Source organism: Pygocentrus nattereri, chromosome 21, assembly GCF_015220715.1.
Source record: "Pygocentrus nattereri isolate fPygNat1 chromosome 21, fPygNat1.pri, whole genome shotgun sequence".
Lineage (NCBI taxonomy): Eukaryota > Metazoa > Chordata > Actinopteri > Characiformes > Serrasalmidae > Pygocentrus > Pygocentrus nattereri.
The window spans coordinates 13,036,313-13,054,226 of NC_051231.1; the positions used below are offsets into that span (position 1 = coordinate 13,036,313).

General features: G+C 39.8%; 1 protein-coding gene across 1 annotated transcript; it reads right to left on the reverse strand.

The window, feature by feature from the left end:
- Positions 1 to 2,630: 2,630 nt before the first annotated feature.
- Positions 2,631 to 16,531, reverse strand: LOC108431518 (LETM1 domain-containing protein 1-like). Its single transcript, XM_017704724.2, has 9 exons — positions 16,166 to 16,531; positions 13,768 to 13,907; positions 12,783 to 12,898; positions 8,605 to 8,687; positions 8,215 to 8,401; positions 7,398 to 7,499; positions 7,118 to 7,270; positions 6,871 to 6,967; positions 2,631 to 3,820 (listed from the first exon to the last, which is right to left on the reverse strand). Exons 1-9 carry the CDS (start codon positions 16,225 to 16,227, stop codon positions 3,750 to 3,752), a joined length of 1,011 nt encoding a protein of 336 aa, XP_017560213.1. The 5' UTR covers positions 16,228 to 16,531; the 3' UTR covers positions 2,631 to 3,749.
- Positions 16,532 to 17,914: the final 1,383 nt, after the last annotated feature.

Genomic DNA, 17,914 nt, shown 5'->3' on the forward strand with positions numbered 1-17,914 from the left:
AGTCCAAATGAGGCTCAGTATTGTGTGTGGCCTCCACGTGCCTGTATGACCTCCCTACAACGCCTGGGCATGCTCCTGATGAGGTGGCGGATGGTCTCTTGAGGGATCTCCTCCCAGACCTGGACTAAAGCATCTGCCAACTCCTGGACAGTCTGTGGTGCAACGTGGCATTGGTGGATGGAGCGAGACATGATGTCCCAGATGTGCTCAATCGGATTCAGGTCTGGGGAACAGGCGGGCCAGTCCATAGCTTCAGTGCCTTCATCTTGCAGGAACTGCTGACACACTCCAGCCACATGAGGTCTAGCATTGTCCTGCATTAGGAGGAACCCAGGGCCAACCGCACCAGCATATGGTCTCACAAGGGGTCTGAGGATCTCATCTTGGTACCTAATGGCAGTCAGGCTACCTCTGGCGAGCATATGGAGGGCTGTGTGGCCCTTCAAAGAAATGCCACCCCACACCATTACTGACCCACTGCCAAACCGGTCATGCTGAAGGATGTTGCAGGCAGCAGATCGCTCTCCACGGCATCTCCAGACTCTGTCACGTCCATCACATGTGCTCAGTGTGAACCTGCTTTAATCTTTGAAGAGCACAGGGCGCCAGTGGCGAATTTGCCAATCCTGGTGTTCTCTGACAAATGCCAAGTGTCCTGCACGGTGTTGGGCTGTGAGCGCAACCCCCATCTGTGGACGTCGGGCCCTCATACCATCCTCATGGAGTTGGTTTCTAACCGTTTGTGCAGACACATGCACATTTGTGGCCTGCTGGAGGTCATTTTGCAGGGCTCTGGCAGTGCTCCTCCTGTTCCTCCTTGCACAAAGGCGGAGGTAGCAGTCCTGCTGCTGGGTTGTTGCCCTCCTACGGCCTCCTCCATGTCTCCTGCTGTACTGGCCTGTCTCCTGGTAGCACCACCAGCCTCTGGACACTACGCTGACAGACACAGCAAACCTTCTTGCCACAGCTCGAATTGATGTGCCATACTGGATGAGCTGCACTACTTGTGTGGGTTGTAGAGTCCATCTAAAGCTACCACGAGTGTGAAAGTATCACCAACATTCAAAAGTGACCAAAACATCAACCAGAAAGCATAGGCACTGAGAAGTGGTCTGTGGTCCCCACCTGCAGAACCACTACTTTATTGAGTGTGTCTTGCTAATTGCCAATAATTTCCACCAGTTGTCTATTCCATTTGCACAACAGCATGCGAAATAGATTGTCAATCAGTGTTGCTCCCTAAGTGGACAGTTTGATTTCACAGAAGTTTTTGGTACTAGTACTTGGAGTTATATTGTGTTCCCTTTATTTTTTTGAGCAGTATATATATATATATATATATGTATAATGTCTTTACACGCATATGAACTTGAGTGACATCCCATTCTTAATCCATAGGGTTTAATATGTCGGCTCAACCTTTGCAGCTATAACAGCGTCAACTCTTCTGGGAAGGCTTTCCACAAGGTTTAGGAGTGTGTTTATGGGAATTTTTGACCATTCTTCCATAAGCGCATTTGTGAGGTCAGACACCGATGTTGGATGAGAAGGCCTGGCTCGCAGTCTCCACTCTAATTCATCCCAAAGGTGTTCTGTCGCGTTGAGGTCAGGACTCTGTGCAGGCCAGTCAAGTTCTTTAACACCAAACTCTCTCATCCAAGCATTAAGAGTTCCTTTCACTGGAGCTAAGGGGCCGAGCCCAACTCCTGAAAAACAACCCCACACCATAATCCCCCCTCCACCAAACTTTAGACTTGGCACAATGCAGTCAGACAAGTACTGTTCTCCTGGCAATCACCAAACCCAGAGTCATCCATCAGATTGCCAGATGGAGAAGCACGATTCATCACTCCAGAGAACACGTCTCCACTGCTCTAGAGTTCAGTGGTGGCACTTTACACCACTGCATTCAATGCTTTGCATTGCGTTTGGTGATGTAAGTCTTGGATGCAGCTGCTCGGCTATGGAAACCCATTCCATGAAGCTCTCTATGCTGTTCTTGAGCTCATTTGAAGGCCACATGAAGTTTGGAGGTCTGTAGGGATTGACTGTGCAGAAAGTTGGTGATCTCTGCACACTATGCGCCTCAGCATCTGCTGACCCTGCTCTGTCATTTTACATGGCCAACCACTTCTTGGCTGAGTTACTGTCTTTCCTAATCACTTCCACTTTGTTACAATACCACTGACAGTTGATCGTGGAATACGCAGTCTGCATGCCTAGGTGCTCGGTTTTATACACCTGTGGCCATGGAAGTGATTGAAACACCTGAATTCAATGATTTGGACAGGTGACTGAATACTTTTGTATATATATATATATCTTTTGGTTCCGAGTCCAGTAGTGACGCTGAGGTGTTTAAAAACACAATAAAATGAATTTTTGAATTTGCCAAAAGGAACTTGCTCTGGAAGTCATTAATAAATGTCATTCCATAAAGAGTGCCATCTTAGTCTACAACATAAGATTATGCTACTATTTGACACAAAAACGATAAATTAAATGGTTTGTTGAATGAGTCACGTAAAGCCATAGTAAAATTTTTATACCAGAAATTCAATATGATCAAGCAAAATGTTATTAGTGCTTGTAACAACAGGACATCTGACAAGTAAAAAAGCTAACTCTTATATGTCTGAACATTTTTATTGGTAGGAATTTTATTGCAGTGTGTGCACTTCATCACTAATGAGTATGTATGGGTTTCCCCAACCTGTTTTAAGGGAAGGAACATCTTTTAAATATGCACCAACTCTGTTTTCACAAGAAAAAAACAAATTTAGATATAATTTTTTTTTTCAGATTTACATTTAAATTGATTTCTTGCTAGTGAAAACTGGATTTTTACATTTTTATGTGCAAATTTCATTCTTACATTACAAAACAGAAAGTTTTACTTTCACACATGAGTTTTTTCACATGCAAATGTTGAAAGAAAAAAAGATCAATCATATATTTTTATACTTTTATGTCCCATGTTGACATAGCATTTCAACACAAAAACTTCCAACTACGGACCGTAAAAAAGTGGTAACCTGAGATTAACACAAAGTTGTTTGAGGTCAAACTGCAATTTGGACTGAACAATAAAAATTGTAATTACAGGCAGAAGTTTTTAAAGCAGAACCACAAAGAGCTGATGTTTCAAAAAGCATTGTATAAAAATAAATGATAAAGTAGAATCCACTCATGACAGCAGATCAATGTGAAGCCAACTGAATGATTAACCACAATGATACGTTTTCACCTGAAGCCACTGCACTTCTCAGTAAACAGGGCCATCAGATATGATCTTCCCACTTCTGTTCAGTTCCAAAAAACAGAAAACACTTCCACAAAACAAAGATCCATATCTAGAGGTTCCGCAAATGTGAATGTTTCAGTCTGTAATTTTAATAAATAACATTTCTGTGAGTAACTTGGTCCAATTTACATAAGTAGCTTTCCATGGTGTCTGAGTCAGTTAACATTTTCACAAAACATTCACAGTCAAAGTGAATATAAAGACTAAATTAAGACTATTAACGTTCATCACAGGCCCAACACACTTTGGATTTGGCCCAGAATGCAAGATGCTTTTAAAGATAACTTAAACGCTTTGGGTGGAATGTTGGCATGTAAAATGAAGGCTTTTCCTTCATTAGCACATCTGGGATGTAAACTCTGTAAAGTGAAGTGGTCATTTATCATGAAACCTCTTCTGTAAACAGGAGAACGGTGTTGTGTGACCATGCAGCATCCTAGCTTGTTCACTTTGGGACTGGAGGGTAGTTGAGTGTTAGGATTGCTATGCTGTGCAGCAAGAGTGAGGTTTCCGATTCTGAGGAACAAGAAACAATGAGGAAGTTCAGACCAGAGCCTGACCAATAGGAACATTCTGTCAACCATATCAATTATCAATAACTTAATTCTGATAACAATCAAAAAGCTTGATGTAATCAAATGTGGACAAATATTGCAGTCAGTTATATCAAATTTCTTAACTTCAAACAGCAGAAACTCACAAAATCTTTAATTTGAGAATTTTTCATGATGGAAGAGTGTGTTCAATTATAATATAAAACCAGCAACTTCAACCCCTTAAAATCTCTGGCTTATAGACTAGGCAAGGCAAGTTTACTATAAGAGAGAAAATACAGAGTCAGAAAATACAGATTTTAAAAAATAAGTAAATGGGAATAGAAATTAAAAACATGATTAAAACGATGGATTCAAAAGAGAAAAAATACTACAATTTAAATGAGATATTAAATTAAAATAGTTCAAATTAAAAGTTAGATTGGGATAAAAAAAGCCATTAGAGAAGAAAAAGGCTAAACATGCTAACAGTGTTTAAATTGAGCAGAAAGCTGCTCAAACAGGAACGTTTGGGATGTGTCCAGCATTGGAGCTCTTCTAATGCTCTCTGTCCACTGGTTCCATTTAAAAGCTGCATAGCATCCAAACGCTATTTTTCAATGTTTAGTCTTCACCTTCAGCAGGACTAACTGATCAGTTCCTAATCTAATCTAAACCTGAGAGTTCTGCACCATTAAGATATTTATAGTACAGTCACAGCAGCTTACAGACTGTATTCTGTAACAGCCTGGTAGCCAGTGTAAGGATTTAAGAATGGTGGGATGTGTTCCTTCTTTTACTCCTAGTGAGATTCTGGCAGCTGCATTTTGAATCATCAGAAATGGTTTGATTGTCTTAGACTTATTATTTAGCAATTACAAGGATTTTAGTGTAAACTGGCTGAGCTATTCTGAGGTTATAGAAGTGTGTTTTAAAACTTTGGCCCTGCCAATGGGCCACAACCTGCTGATTAAAGCAATGCTTTAATAAACAGGATTCTCAACGATACAATAAATCTGTGGAACCTTAATACCAACTTTTATTGGCCAAACGATGCATCTGTTTATATATGTAAATGTCCTCCTAATTAATGAATTAGAGGTGGGCATCGTGACGATAATTTATTTTTATGGTGATAACGCTGTGTCAGTAAAATTTTTCGAGACTGGATGAGGAATCTCGGCTCCAAAGTGTGCAGCATAACGTGAAAGCCGTGGTTCTTAATGACTGACTAGTGATGTGACTGAAGGTCACATAGCAGCGAAGTCTCACCTGGCTAATAGCTACAAAAAGACAGATTAAGATGAACATTTGGAGACGATTTTTGGATTTATTCACATTTATAAGCACTGCAGTTGTTACCTGGTACATTAAATCTGCAACAAGAGACTGTCTCTCTCTAAAAAGTTGTGAAGATGAAGTCGCTTCTCTTTCGAATTTTCCCGTTCCACCTTAAATGATGCAGCAGTTACATTCGGGATGTCTGGCAGAACTTAAGGTGGAATGGGAAAATTCAAAGAAGAAACTGGTGAGTAAGAAGCAACTTCAGCCTCGTAAAACAGTCAAACGTTAATTAATAATCTGCGCTACTTCTGAGGAGAGGTTTTCTGGCGGAGATGGGAGGATAGCGGCTGATAAGTCTTGTGTTTTCATTCATAATTTTTAGCCTGTACTAGGACATTCGCGCATACTGAGACATGCTCGACAGTAAATGTTGTGGCTCCCAAGGTGGTCAGATTTTTGTTGAATGGACAAAATGGCTCCTCTTAACATTTGGGTTGTGACTCCTGACCAAACCTGGCTTTTAACGCAGAGGGAGACAGTCGGATTTCTTACTCATCCATGTGTGTTTTTGTTATGTGCCATCACAGACTGTCCGGGCGCTGAACTTACCCACTTCCAAGTTCCGCCTTTTATGTTCCGACAACATTACATTTTAAATTAAATATTCAGAAAATCGATTTTTGACATTTCTGAATCGATTCAGAATCGTTCACATCTGCATTGCGATGCAACTAAGAATAGTTTTTCCCCGCACCCCTACCCAGCATCATTCACATATAGGCAGAAACGAGACTCATCTGACCAACTCATCTGACCAGATAACATGTTTCCAGTCATGAACAGTCCAAATTTTGTGTCTCTTTGCCCACTGTAACTGGCAGCTTTGTGAGCAGAAGTTAGCAAAGGCTTCTTGCACGCCACTCTGCTCCATATGTTCATGGTGTGCAGTGACCTGTGGAGAGTTCTTTCAGAAATTGGTGGTGAAGAACCTATGTTGACTTCTAGAAGCAATTTTTGCCTGAAAGTGAAGCGATTTTTATTCACAAGCCGCGAACCACACCGGCGGTCCCTGTCCGTCAAGTTTCGCCTTTCAGCCACAATTCTGATGAGAATTTCCCATAGACTGGGATTATTTCCATTGCTGATGACCTGCAAGACCAAATGCTTTGATACACCTGCAAATTCAGCTACTTCCTTCCCACTATTACGTTTGGCACACCCAAATGCCATCACTCCTTTTTGCCAATCTGTCCTGTGACCCAATTTCCACATATCGAATGAGAAATTCACTGTACCACACCTTCTCAATTTATGAATCCTGTTGCACACCCCGCAGGCAGTTATAGCCCGATCACCCTCATGCAGCACCATCTGCAGGAGTCTGAAGTTACTACCACCTTAAATACACAAGGTGTCTTATTTTCTGTCCTGGGAGCTTATAAAAGTACGTCCTCCTGCCATTACACACCTTAAATAAACAATCTTCACTACTAAACATCCCACTACTAAACAAGGATTGCGTTCCCAGTGGAGTTAAACGTCCATTTTGATCCAATGATGCTGACACGATGGCTAGGTTTGTGTGGCTGCATGATGTTGTTTCCAATACCAACAGGTAAAGCAGGTTTAGGTCACCATACCCGATTCCAAGCCTGGGCCAGAGGGTTATAGAGCTCCACACTGACCAGGTGTATACAAACTTTTTGACCAGAATGAAGGATGTGTTCATCCAGTTCATACATGGCTTACCTTTGACCTGTATAGAAAACTGGAGCCACTGTTGAAGCCACTCTCTGCACTGACTGGAACTAAGATGGCTGGGACTCAGCCCTCGAAGGTCACAGGCCTGGTGGAGGGGAAGAGAAACATTAAAGATTCAAGATCCCTCTGACTGCCTTTAAGTCTGCTTCAGTTGAGAGTCTGTGATTGCATAAAGACAACTTGTGTAACACAAGAGAGACAGCTTCTCTACTGAAAAGAGGCTAAGAATTCTGACCCGTTTCATTTCTTCATCGCTGAGCTGATCTAGGCCTAGAGAGTCTAAAGCTCGGTCCAGATATAGCAGGTCCAGGGCTTTTGTGGTCAGCCGCCTCCGCACCAGGAAACTAGGCAACCACACAATTACAGGGAGCTGAGAGCCCAGCGATCGCTAGATGAAAGGTAACAGGAAAAAACAAAGAGGGGGTGGTGAAAAGGGGGAAGAGACAAAGAAAGAAAAAAACAAGGCTGGATGGGGGAAGGCACCCTGTGTATATATGCAGAAGGTAAAAACTCACCAAATGACGTGGTGCCAAGTATTGCATTCCCAGTGGAGGGCCAGAGAAGACCTCGCATATGGCATTGAGTTCAGAAACACTTGGATGGACCCCGCTCTGGATCTGAAATACAAATACTCAAATTTACTACATTCACATTTAAGGACGTTTTAAGAAATATCTGAAAACGTCTCTTTAATATAGCTGTTAATTTAATTCTTTGTCTCGTTTTATATTTATTCTTATTAATTTCACAAATTCAACCAAAAATACTCCTTTCATTTATTGCTGTTTAACTGCTGTTACCAAACAGTAACTGTAATAGAAGATAATCAAATTCAACTTTAGTTTTTTCTGTTAAACTTCATCACCTTTCTGTAAAGCCACAGTTATGAAAAGCATCTTATAAATTAATTAAGATATTATTATAATTAGTATAACCTATTGGTAAAATGTAGAGACAGCATTAATCTAATACGCACTACTGGATGTCAGAGGGTTCTTTGCGACCCATTTTCACACTTTGAACAAGACATTCACTGCACTGTACCACCTCTTCTCAATCTATGAATGTGTCACACACCCTGCAGGTATTTATAAGCCAATCACCCTTGCGTAACACCATATGCAGCAGTCTGAAGTTACTAGCACCTCAAACACACGAGGTGACTAATAATAAATAAGTTGCTGTTGAGAATAATAAAAAATAATAAACAGATCTGATTCTGTAACAAATCTAGCAAATTTGCAACATTTTTTAATATTTGCAGATGCTTCGGTTTTGCTTCCAAGAACAAACAACGCACAAGATTCTTTGACAGATCCACTGAAGAAGCACCTTGGCACACAGGCTTAAGAGCAAAGTACGCCTGGGCCACTTGTCAACATGCGGGATTGTCCAGACAAGGTTGTTCAGAATCTCTGCCTGGTGTTTAGAACGCTTCAAATGAGTAATCGCCTGGAACTTCCTCTGCTGCTGTGGAGTCCAGAAGTGTCGAAACAGTAGCTGCCGTGGAAAGAGGCACCTGAACAAAACAGGGAATTTACCACTTTCATAATGCAGTCACCTTCACTACCACATTCACTGCTATCAGCAACAGTAATCAAATGAATATTCTGAAATACATCCAGTGGTCAGGTTCTTTAAAGAAACCAACCATTACAGTGAATATGAGAGCTAAAATGATTTACCCCAGTTGTACACTTGGTGTTGTACAAACTTACTCACATTAGGACAAAGACCAAACCGACGGCAAATGGAGGAAGAGAGATCACAACCAGTGGAACAGCTTTAATCATGTCTCTTCTAAACTGCAGGATAGAAAGACAGAAAGGGCTTAAATTAATACACTACATTTAGCAGAAGAACCTTTAAAGCTCCAGGCTAGACTTGTGGAAACACCACATGTCTAAAAGTATCCAGACGCCTCTTCTAATGAGTGAATTCAGTTACTTTAATACAGTGTTCGATTCTGCACGGAGAGCTTATCTCTATAGAAAAGCATTGACCAACAGAATGGAACACTGGAGCCACACATGAGCCTAAGGCCACCAAGAATGAAATATCACTGTTTTTAAATAACTATGTGTCTGTACATGCATTTAAAAATCTGATCATTTTTGGATATTAGCAGTTATCGGATTATTCAGATGGTATGCAGTTCTATTCACTTCTATTTCTTCGATCAGATTAAGGCCTAGAAATCTGATGAAGAAGCTGGATATAAGCTCATTAATGGGGCTTTCAATGCATGTAAACTCTTATTCTGATTGCTTTCATTTCTCACAGTCTGCACAAGTGTGAGTGATGCTGAAAACAACTACATGCTCAACGAAATGAAGGATTTAAATCTTTTAATCTTCATCTTCTAAATGTTGTATGTTCATCTTTTCCACCAAAGTGGTGCGATGTTCTATATATAAAAAAATGCAGCATGCTGTTTCAGTTTTATGTTATGTTTACATCACTTCTGTGAGTTTACTGGCTGGTTGTAAAGCAGAAATCAGATTACTGTCTGACTCATGTAGACCCGGAGTTTCCACATTATCTGATTACCCAAGTGCATGAAAACACACTGAACCTATTACTGACAAAATCTGATTTTCTGTAGTTATCCAGTTATTATTCAGTGTCACATGTGGGCGTGCGCACTAAGCAAATAGACCTCTGAAGATGTGTGTTGTTCCATAGTCTGTGTCATGACCATATTATAACTCCAGGTCTAAGCTGGGTGCCCCTATGACAAAAATGAATGGCTTTCGACAAAAATCAACACTGTCAGGTCCTGTTCCAACGCTGCTATGTTTTGTTCTGTGTACATTCTCATTGTAAGTGTCACTGGGTCCTCTGAATTTGTTCAGCAGTCTAAATACAAATATTACTACTTGTATGTCATGAGAACAGATGTTTACTATTAATTTTATTCACTGTTATGTACAGTGCCCTCCATAATTATTGGCACCCCTGGTTAAGATGTGTCAAAAGCCTTAAAATAAATTCAGTTTTTATTGTGGAAACATACTGTCACACTGAAAATTGTAGAAAAATGTAACCTTTAACTCAAGTAGAGTTTTAGGGGGAAAATAAAATCCCTGACTAAGAAATAATTTTTCTTCATAAAATCACCTGTTCCACAATTATTGGCACCCCTAACAATTCTTAGGAAATAAATGTAATTAAAGAATTTCTGTCATTTCTACAGTAGTTTACGAAGTTAATCAAAGTATGTAGGAACATTTAATTAGCAATTCACAACTTCCTGTTTCCCTGGGGTATAATTATGACGTGACACAGAGGCCATTTCTCTTCAACATGGGAAAGACAAAGGAACATAGCATTCAAGTAAGGCAGATGTGTGTTGACCTTCACAGGTCAGGCAATGGCTACAAGAAAATAGCCACTCACCTACACCTGTCCGTATCTACTGTCAGAGGAATTATTAAGAAGTTTAAAACAACTGGAACAGTGGTAAACAAGTCTGGACGAGGACGCAAGTTTATTTTGCCACCACGCACAGTGAGGAGGATGATAAGAGAAATAAAAAGTTCTCCAAAGCTCACTGTTACGGAACTGCAACAAATGGTAGCATCTTGGGGTCACGAAGTCTCCAAAACAACCATCAGACGCTATCTACACGCCAACAAGCTGTTTGGGAGGCATGCACGGAAAAAACCTTTTCTCACTCACAATCATAAACGTAAACGTTTGGAGTTTGCTAAGCAGTACTGGGACTTCAACTGGGACTGTGTGCTTTGGTCAGATGAAACAAAGATAGAGCTTTTTGGCAACAAATGCTGTAAGTGGGTCTGGCGTAACACAAGAGCTGAGTATGCAGAAAAGCACCTCATGCCCACTGTGAAATACGGGGGAGGATCAGTGATGCTGTGGGCCTGCTTTTCTTCCAAAGGCCCAGGGAACCTTGTTAGGGTGCATGGCATCATGAATGCTTTGAAATACCAGGACATTTTAAAACAAAATCTGGTGGCTTCTGCCCGAAAGCTGAAGATGGGTCGTCACTGGGTCTTTCAGCAAGATAATGACCCTAAACATATGGCAAGATCTACACAGAAATGGTTGACCACACACAGAATCAAGCTCCTCCCATGGCCATCTCAGTCCCCAGACCTTAACCCCATTGAAAACCTGTGGGGTGAGCTGAAGAGGAGAGTGCAGAGGAGAGGACCCAGGTCGCTGGATGATTTAGAGAGATTGTGCAAAGAGGAATGGTCGAAGATACCTCTTTCTGTGTTCTCCCATCTTGTGAAACATTATAGGAGAAGATTAGGTGCTGTTTTGTTGGCAAAGGGGGGTTGTACAAAGTATTAACATCAGGGGTGCTAATAATTGTGGCACACATTATTTGATGTTAAACAATTATTTCTTAATGTGGGATTTTTTTCCTACTGAATAAATGCACTTGAGATAAAGGTTAGATTTTGCTCTTTTTTCCATCGTGGTCCTATATTATTTAAAAAAACCCTCAATTTATTAGAAGCTAAAGAACACATCTTAACCAGGGGTGCCAATAATTATGGAGGGCACTGTAGGTCATTCTATCAAACTGGTTCAAAGGCAGAGGTGAAAACCTATTGGGGACTTTTAACTGATCTGACTTTAGACTAAAATCCTTTAGCTTTGAGTGACTCTACCTTAATTGTGTTTATTTTATTGAAACACATTCCATTTTGTCACTACTAAAACTAAAACTTTACCAAATGCTTCATTAGTGACTGTTTCAGTAGTGAAAATTTTAGCTCATTTTAAGCAGAACTCAAAAACACAGCCGGTACATGACACAGCTGTCAACTGCTGCACACGTATAAAATCATATTTTTAATTAAAACACAGAAAATTGCGTCTTGTTAGTGACAATTTCTAATGTTCCATACAGTTTTTAGACTTTGGGACACATTTACTTCAAAACAATGGGATAAGGATGCAGTCTCACTTTCTGCTCTAAAATACAGGGACCTGGCTAAAATAAGGCTCCGCCTATAGACTAAATCTCTGTGTTTCCGTAATGACATGAAAACAGGACAGCCTTTTTTGAAGTATTTTCATTTATAAATAAACAAATTAATTAAATGTATTAAAAACTAATTAAAGTTAATTAAAATTAAATTAAACTTATGACAAATAACAATTAATGTCTTGAAATAGATTAAATAGATCTTAACATAATTCTTGTAAATATACATAGTTATATGTATATTTCTTTTTTTACATGGCTTTTCACTGTGTGGCCGTAGTTTAAACTAATTTGGTAGAATAATCCAACATCAACTACTCCGAATATACTCTATGATTGCCAAAGCAATTTAGCTACCACAAACAAACAGCGCTTGCTGGTTTGTGTGGGGTATTTTGGCGTTAGCAGCTTATTTTTCAGTTTAGCCTGTTAATATATTCAGAGCAATCCAAAGAAGCTGGTTCGGAAAGCCTGCTAATGCAGGTGTTCTGTAAACTCGCTTACTTTGTTTCGTGTTTCTCCTGCTCTAAAGTTTTTTGCAAATGTTCATATTATCCTGTATATAATGCCTTTTATACTATATATTTACGCAGACCTGCGTATGTATAGATATTCAATCATCTTTTTAGCTCCGTTCACATGGCTCTTTACTATTCTTTATTCTTCCTGCTATTTATTGTTTTTTTTTTTTACTTTATTTTGTGTACTAGTTAAACACTTGTTAACAATCCGTGTTCATGTCTGATCTGTTCAGTCTGTTATATGTCATATGTGTAGCTGACCAAGACCAACTCCTTGCATGTGTAACATATTTGGCGAAGCCAAGTGATTCTGATTCTAAAAGAAATTCATTCCACTCGAATCTTGATAATTAGATGAAGGGGATTCAGATTCCTTCACAATATTGCTAGAAGCAAACTGGGAGAAACAGGCTTACCAGAAGAAGCCTCTCCATGTCTCGATATGGGAGCTCTCTGTGGTGGATGTTATTACTACGCATGATCCTTTTTATTCTTCTGACCTCTTTTACATCTTCAAAGAGGAGCTGGAACCCTAAAACAGAGGTTTGGAACCTTAAAGGGGAATTCCACCATTTTTTCCAAGTTTCACTATAATTAATACTTTACATACCTCACAGTTGTGAGGCAAATATATATATATATATATATATATATATATATATATATATATATATATATGTATAATGTCTTTACACGCATATGAACTTGAGTGACATCCCATTCTTAATCCATAGGGTTTAATATGATGTCGGCTCAACCTTTGCAGCTATAACAGCGTCTACTCTTCTGGGAAGGCTTTCCACAAGGTTTAGGAGTGTGTTTATGGGAATTTTTGACCATTCTTCCATAAGCGCATTTGTGAGGTCAGACACCCATGTTGGATGAGAAGGCCTGGCTCGCAGTCTCCACTCTAATTCATCCCAAAGGTGTTCTGTCGCGTTGAGGTCAGGACTCTCTTTCCACTATTTTACCAACATCATCATTCCATATAAAACTCAGGAGACATGTGTACTATTCACTGGTGGTTTTGAATAGTAAATAAAATATCTATATTTGTGTTGTAGTCATAGTGACCTACATCACCACTGTAAATAAATCTGACTCTCTACAATAAACCATTTGACTCTTTACATCTCAACTACTGAATTAAGCTGAAATTTTGAAAAATCTGTGGAATTCCCTAGGTAAACATTGTTCAATATATGTTACTGTAGCACAGATAATATTAAAAATAATAGCTTACATAACTCAGCACAAAGAGAAAACAACTGCATTGCTTCCCATCACTTCTTTGAGACAAAATTGGACGTGCCAGTTAATTTACTTTGACAGTTTAATTACTGCTCAGGCATGTCAACCTGTATAGGCTACAGTCACACTGGAGGATCAGGTCATGCTTACCTCTCCTGAGGGTGCGGTATAAGATATAAAAGCGAGGAAATCGTTGCTCCAAGAAGCGCTCATACTTGTCACTTACTCTCTGAAGAACACCAAGTCTAACTTGAGATGTTGAGTAACTGCTACAGCTAGGAAAAACCAGCCTGAGGTGAAAGACAAAAAGAAACACCTTTAATTAAATACTATTTGAAATTATTAATGATAATAATATGCTAAGAAAATGGACAGACGCATTTCACTGTCACTGTTTGGCACAAAATTCTGCATAATCAATCACTTACACTCTTCTATAGCACTTCAGAAAACACAATGTTCATGTTACACTGTAACCTCTACAGGGGAACTCCACCTACTTTTCAAAATTTGCGCAAAAGTAAATGTAAATGGCTAAAGGGTTCAAATGTAAACAGAGTCATTCTGAGTGGTTTGGTGTGAAATGCTCAGTTCACAGTGGTGGTGATAGGAACCAGACCTCTAAAAACTTGATGACTCGAGACACTGTTGTATGATGTAAAAAAATTCGTAGAAGTTTTTTTAGTCAATTAATTGCAAGGGGTTGTGAGGCAAAATACCCCCAAAATAAAATTATTTTTCCATAATCATCACTATTTTTTCATCATTAACATTACATATAAAACTCAGAAGATACCTCTAGATTCACTGGTGGTTTTGGATATTAAATAAAATGCCTAAAGATGTTATACTCATTGCGACCCCTGGTTCCCATCACCACCACTTTAAAGAAATCTGCAATCTGTCTTTTAGTTTCTTTGACATGAATCATATCACATCAAATCCCTCTAAATGACTCTGGTCACATCTCAACTATTAATTAATGCAGATATTTTGAAACATATGTGGAATTTCCCTTTAACATGCATATTAATTAATAGAATTATTTGCCTTTCATATGTTCCATCAAAGGAACTGCAACAGGCAGTGACATTTTGATCAATACAGATAATTATTCAGTCACTGACACCTGCAGGAACCATGTCCTTACTTAAAAATGTTTAACAAGTTATCACAGTTACACAATACTTTTGCATAAATATCAGATAGTGTGCTTTTAGAAACCAATGACAGATGGACGTTACACCTCACCCTAAAGGTCACCACTCCACTGACCTTGTGAATTCATGTAAATGTTGCATATGCTAAACATATAAACGCAAGCAAAACCTTTTGAAGGCACATTTTAGATTTAAAGCCTGGTTTAACCCCAGCACCACCTGGGACACATTCTGTCACTCTGTCCAGATAATGGCCCTTATTAACATGGTCAACAGATACAGAACATATATTTATTATAAGAATCTTACAGCAAAAATTACAGGAAATTATTACAGTTTATCACAGGATGTTACTCAAGTATTTTACATTGCAATAAGACAGCACTGCAGGAATATTATAGGAGGCTAAATGTAATAAATAATTATAGAAATAGTATAAAGCACTAGAGTAATAAGAATTGTAAGAGTCTGTATATTTAAAGTATTATTACTGTATTGTTTTTGTGAGGGAACTATTTAGCCCCTAAGGTGATGTGATTATTTTTTACACAAATTACTATACTGAGTACAGAAATGATATTGAATACAAGAATTTGTATATTTAGTACCTGGATTACTATACTGAGGCTGCAGTTTACTACATTGAACACATAAATTACTATATTGAGGCCATAAATTACTATATTGAGGTCACAAATGAATACATTAAGGCCACAGCTTCCTATATTGTGGTCACAAAATACTATGTAGAGACCACAATCTACTACATTGGGGCCCACAAATTAATATATTGATCCACAAATCAATATACTGAGGTCACATTTTTTTAGGCCAGGAATTATTAGAAGCATAACTCGTGCCCTTAATATAATGACTGGCGGCCTCGATATAGTCACATGTTGCCTCAGTATATTAATTTATGGCCATGCCTTATTAAAATAATGAGCATGCCACCTTAGGGGCTCTGCAGGGGACCAACATACAGCGTAAAGACGCAAAATTAAATGAAGTAATGATACTTATAAAGCAATTAATGTGGTTACCCCATGTACCTACGTCACACATATGAGTAAAAACCAAAATAAAGCAGCACTGCAGCCAATAAACCGGTTTAGCTCGGTGAAGGTGGCTGTGACACCATCCTCTCAGAATAACAAGACACGGAATTTGGCTACGTGTTTGGCACCTTTATATTCAAACGTCCCGTTCCACCTTAAACAGCGCCGCAATTCTAGTCGGGTGCACGTGCAGCGCCGGTTAACTGGGCGTCATTTAAGGTGGAACGGAAATTTTGAATACGCTTTTCCATTTGTCAATATCGATGCCTGAATATTAACGCAGAACAGACAGCGTGTATTTCACAGTCACTCTTCTGCTTTGCTTTGTACCTGAATCTGAAGCCGCTCCGCTGTTTGTGTATAAAAACCGCTCGTTGGCAGAGACGAAACATTTTATCTGTGGACAGATGTCAACATCACTCCTCCGCAACACAGCAGACATGTCCGGGTTAAACCCGCGGGGAGCGTTCAAGCGGGGCAAGTTTGACCCCTTTTGCGCAGATTCGCTGATCTTAAAACCATACGTGTCAGAATGAGGCAGTGTTTTTGTAATGCAGATCGCACGATATCGCTTCGGCAAAGGAATGTAAGCGACAGGACGTTCACGAATGTCAACAGAAAGCATTAAATATAAAACTATTGCTATTAGTCCTTACGGTGCTTTTATAATATAATATGTAGCTTATTTTCTAATCACAGATCCAAGAAATAAAATCGCATCTCCAGCCCAGCCCTGCGTTAAACGGACGCACCCAATATGTGCGTTTTTCTCCTTACCGTAAAACTCATAAATTACGAGCATATGACTTTTGAACACACCCCGAAAAAATACCTTCTTGTCGAGGCTTGTGCTCTGCGTGCTTGATTCACACGATTTTTTGAGTTGTACTGTTTGCCGAGTTATGCGTTATAGGTGTACCGTAATTACACATACCGTAATTACACTTCTCTTCAGAAGCGCAAAACCAAACACCGCCCTTGCTGCGCTATGTGCTTCCTACCCACATGGAAAGTATGTACTTTATTCATATGTATATATCGACCTGACCTGTACAATTCAGACACAAAGAGGAAAAAGAAAATGGTCCATGGATGCAATTGTTTGTGATCATTTTTAATTTCAGTCACAGAGCACTTGCACCGAGCCCTTCAAGCGGTATGAAAAGGCTTTTTTAAACACTTTTTTTGTGGAAATCGATGTTTGTATGATACTAAACCTGAATGTTCTATTTAACACCCAGGAAAAATGTAAAGAAAAATATAAGATATAAATATGATAAAACACGGCCCGATCAGCCCTTTCTGGGAAGTATGGGCGTGGCTAATGAGCAGCTTGACTGACAGCTCTCAGTCTAACGCTCCTAGCGTGGTCCGCCCCTCATACAGAAGTGAACAGCTGTGCAGACGGACGGACAAAGCAATTCATTCATACACAGACGAACAAACGGTGCTGGATGAACGAATAAACGGGTGACAGGCAGCTACAGACGGGTGGGTCTCCGTGTCCATGTCCACCTTCACTACATCCATAAACCTTCTCTGAGGTCTACCTCTTCTCCTTCTACCCGGCAGCTCCATCTCCAACATTCTTTGCCCAATATATCCACTATTCCTCCTCAACACATGTCCAAACCATCTCAACCTGGCCTCTCTGGCTTTATCCCCAAACTGCCCCACCTTCACTGTCCCTCTGATCTGCTGATCACACATCAGCCCTGACATCCGTCTCCATCCACTCCATCCTGCCTGCACCCTCTTCCTCACCTCTTTTTTGCACTGTCCATTGCTCTGGATGGTTGACCCAAGATATTTGAAGTCATCCACCTTTACGACCTCTACTCCTTGCATCTTCACCTTTCCACCTGCCTCCTTCCCATTTACACACATGTATTCCGTCTTGTCTCTACTGACCTTCATTCCTCTCCTCTCCAGTGCAAACCTCCACCTCTCCAGATTCTCTTCCACCTGCTCTCTACTCTCACCACAGATTACAATGTCATCTGCAAACTTCATGGTCCATGGAGCCTCCTGCCTGACCTCATCTGTCAACCTGTCCATCACCATTGCAAACAAAAAGGG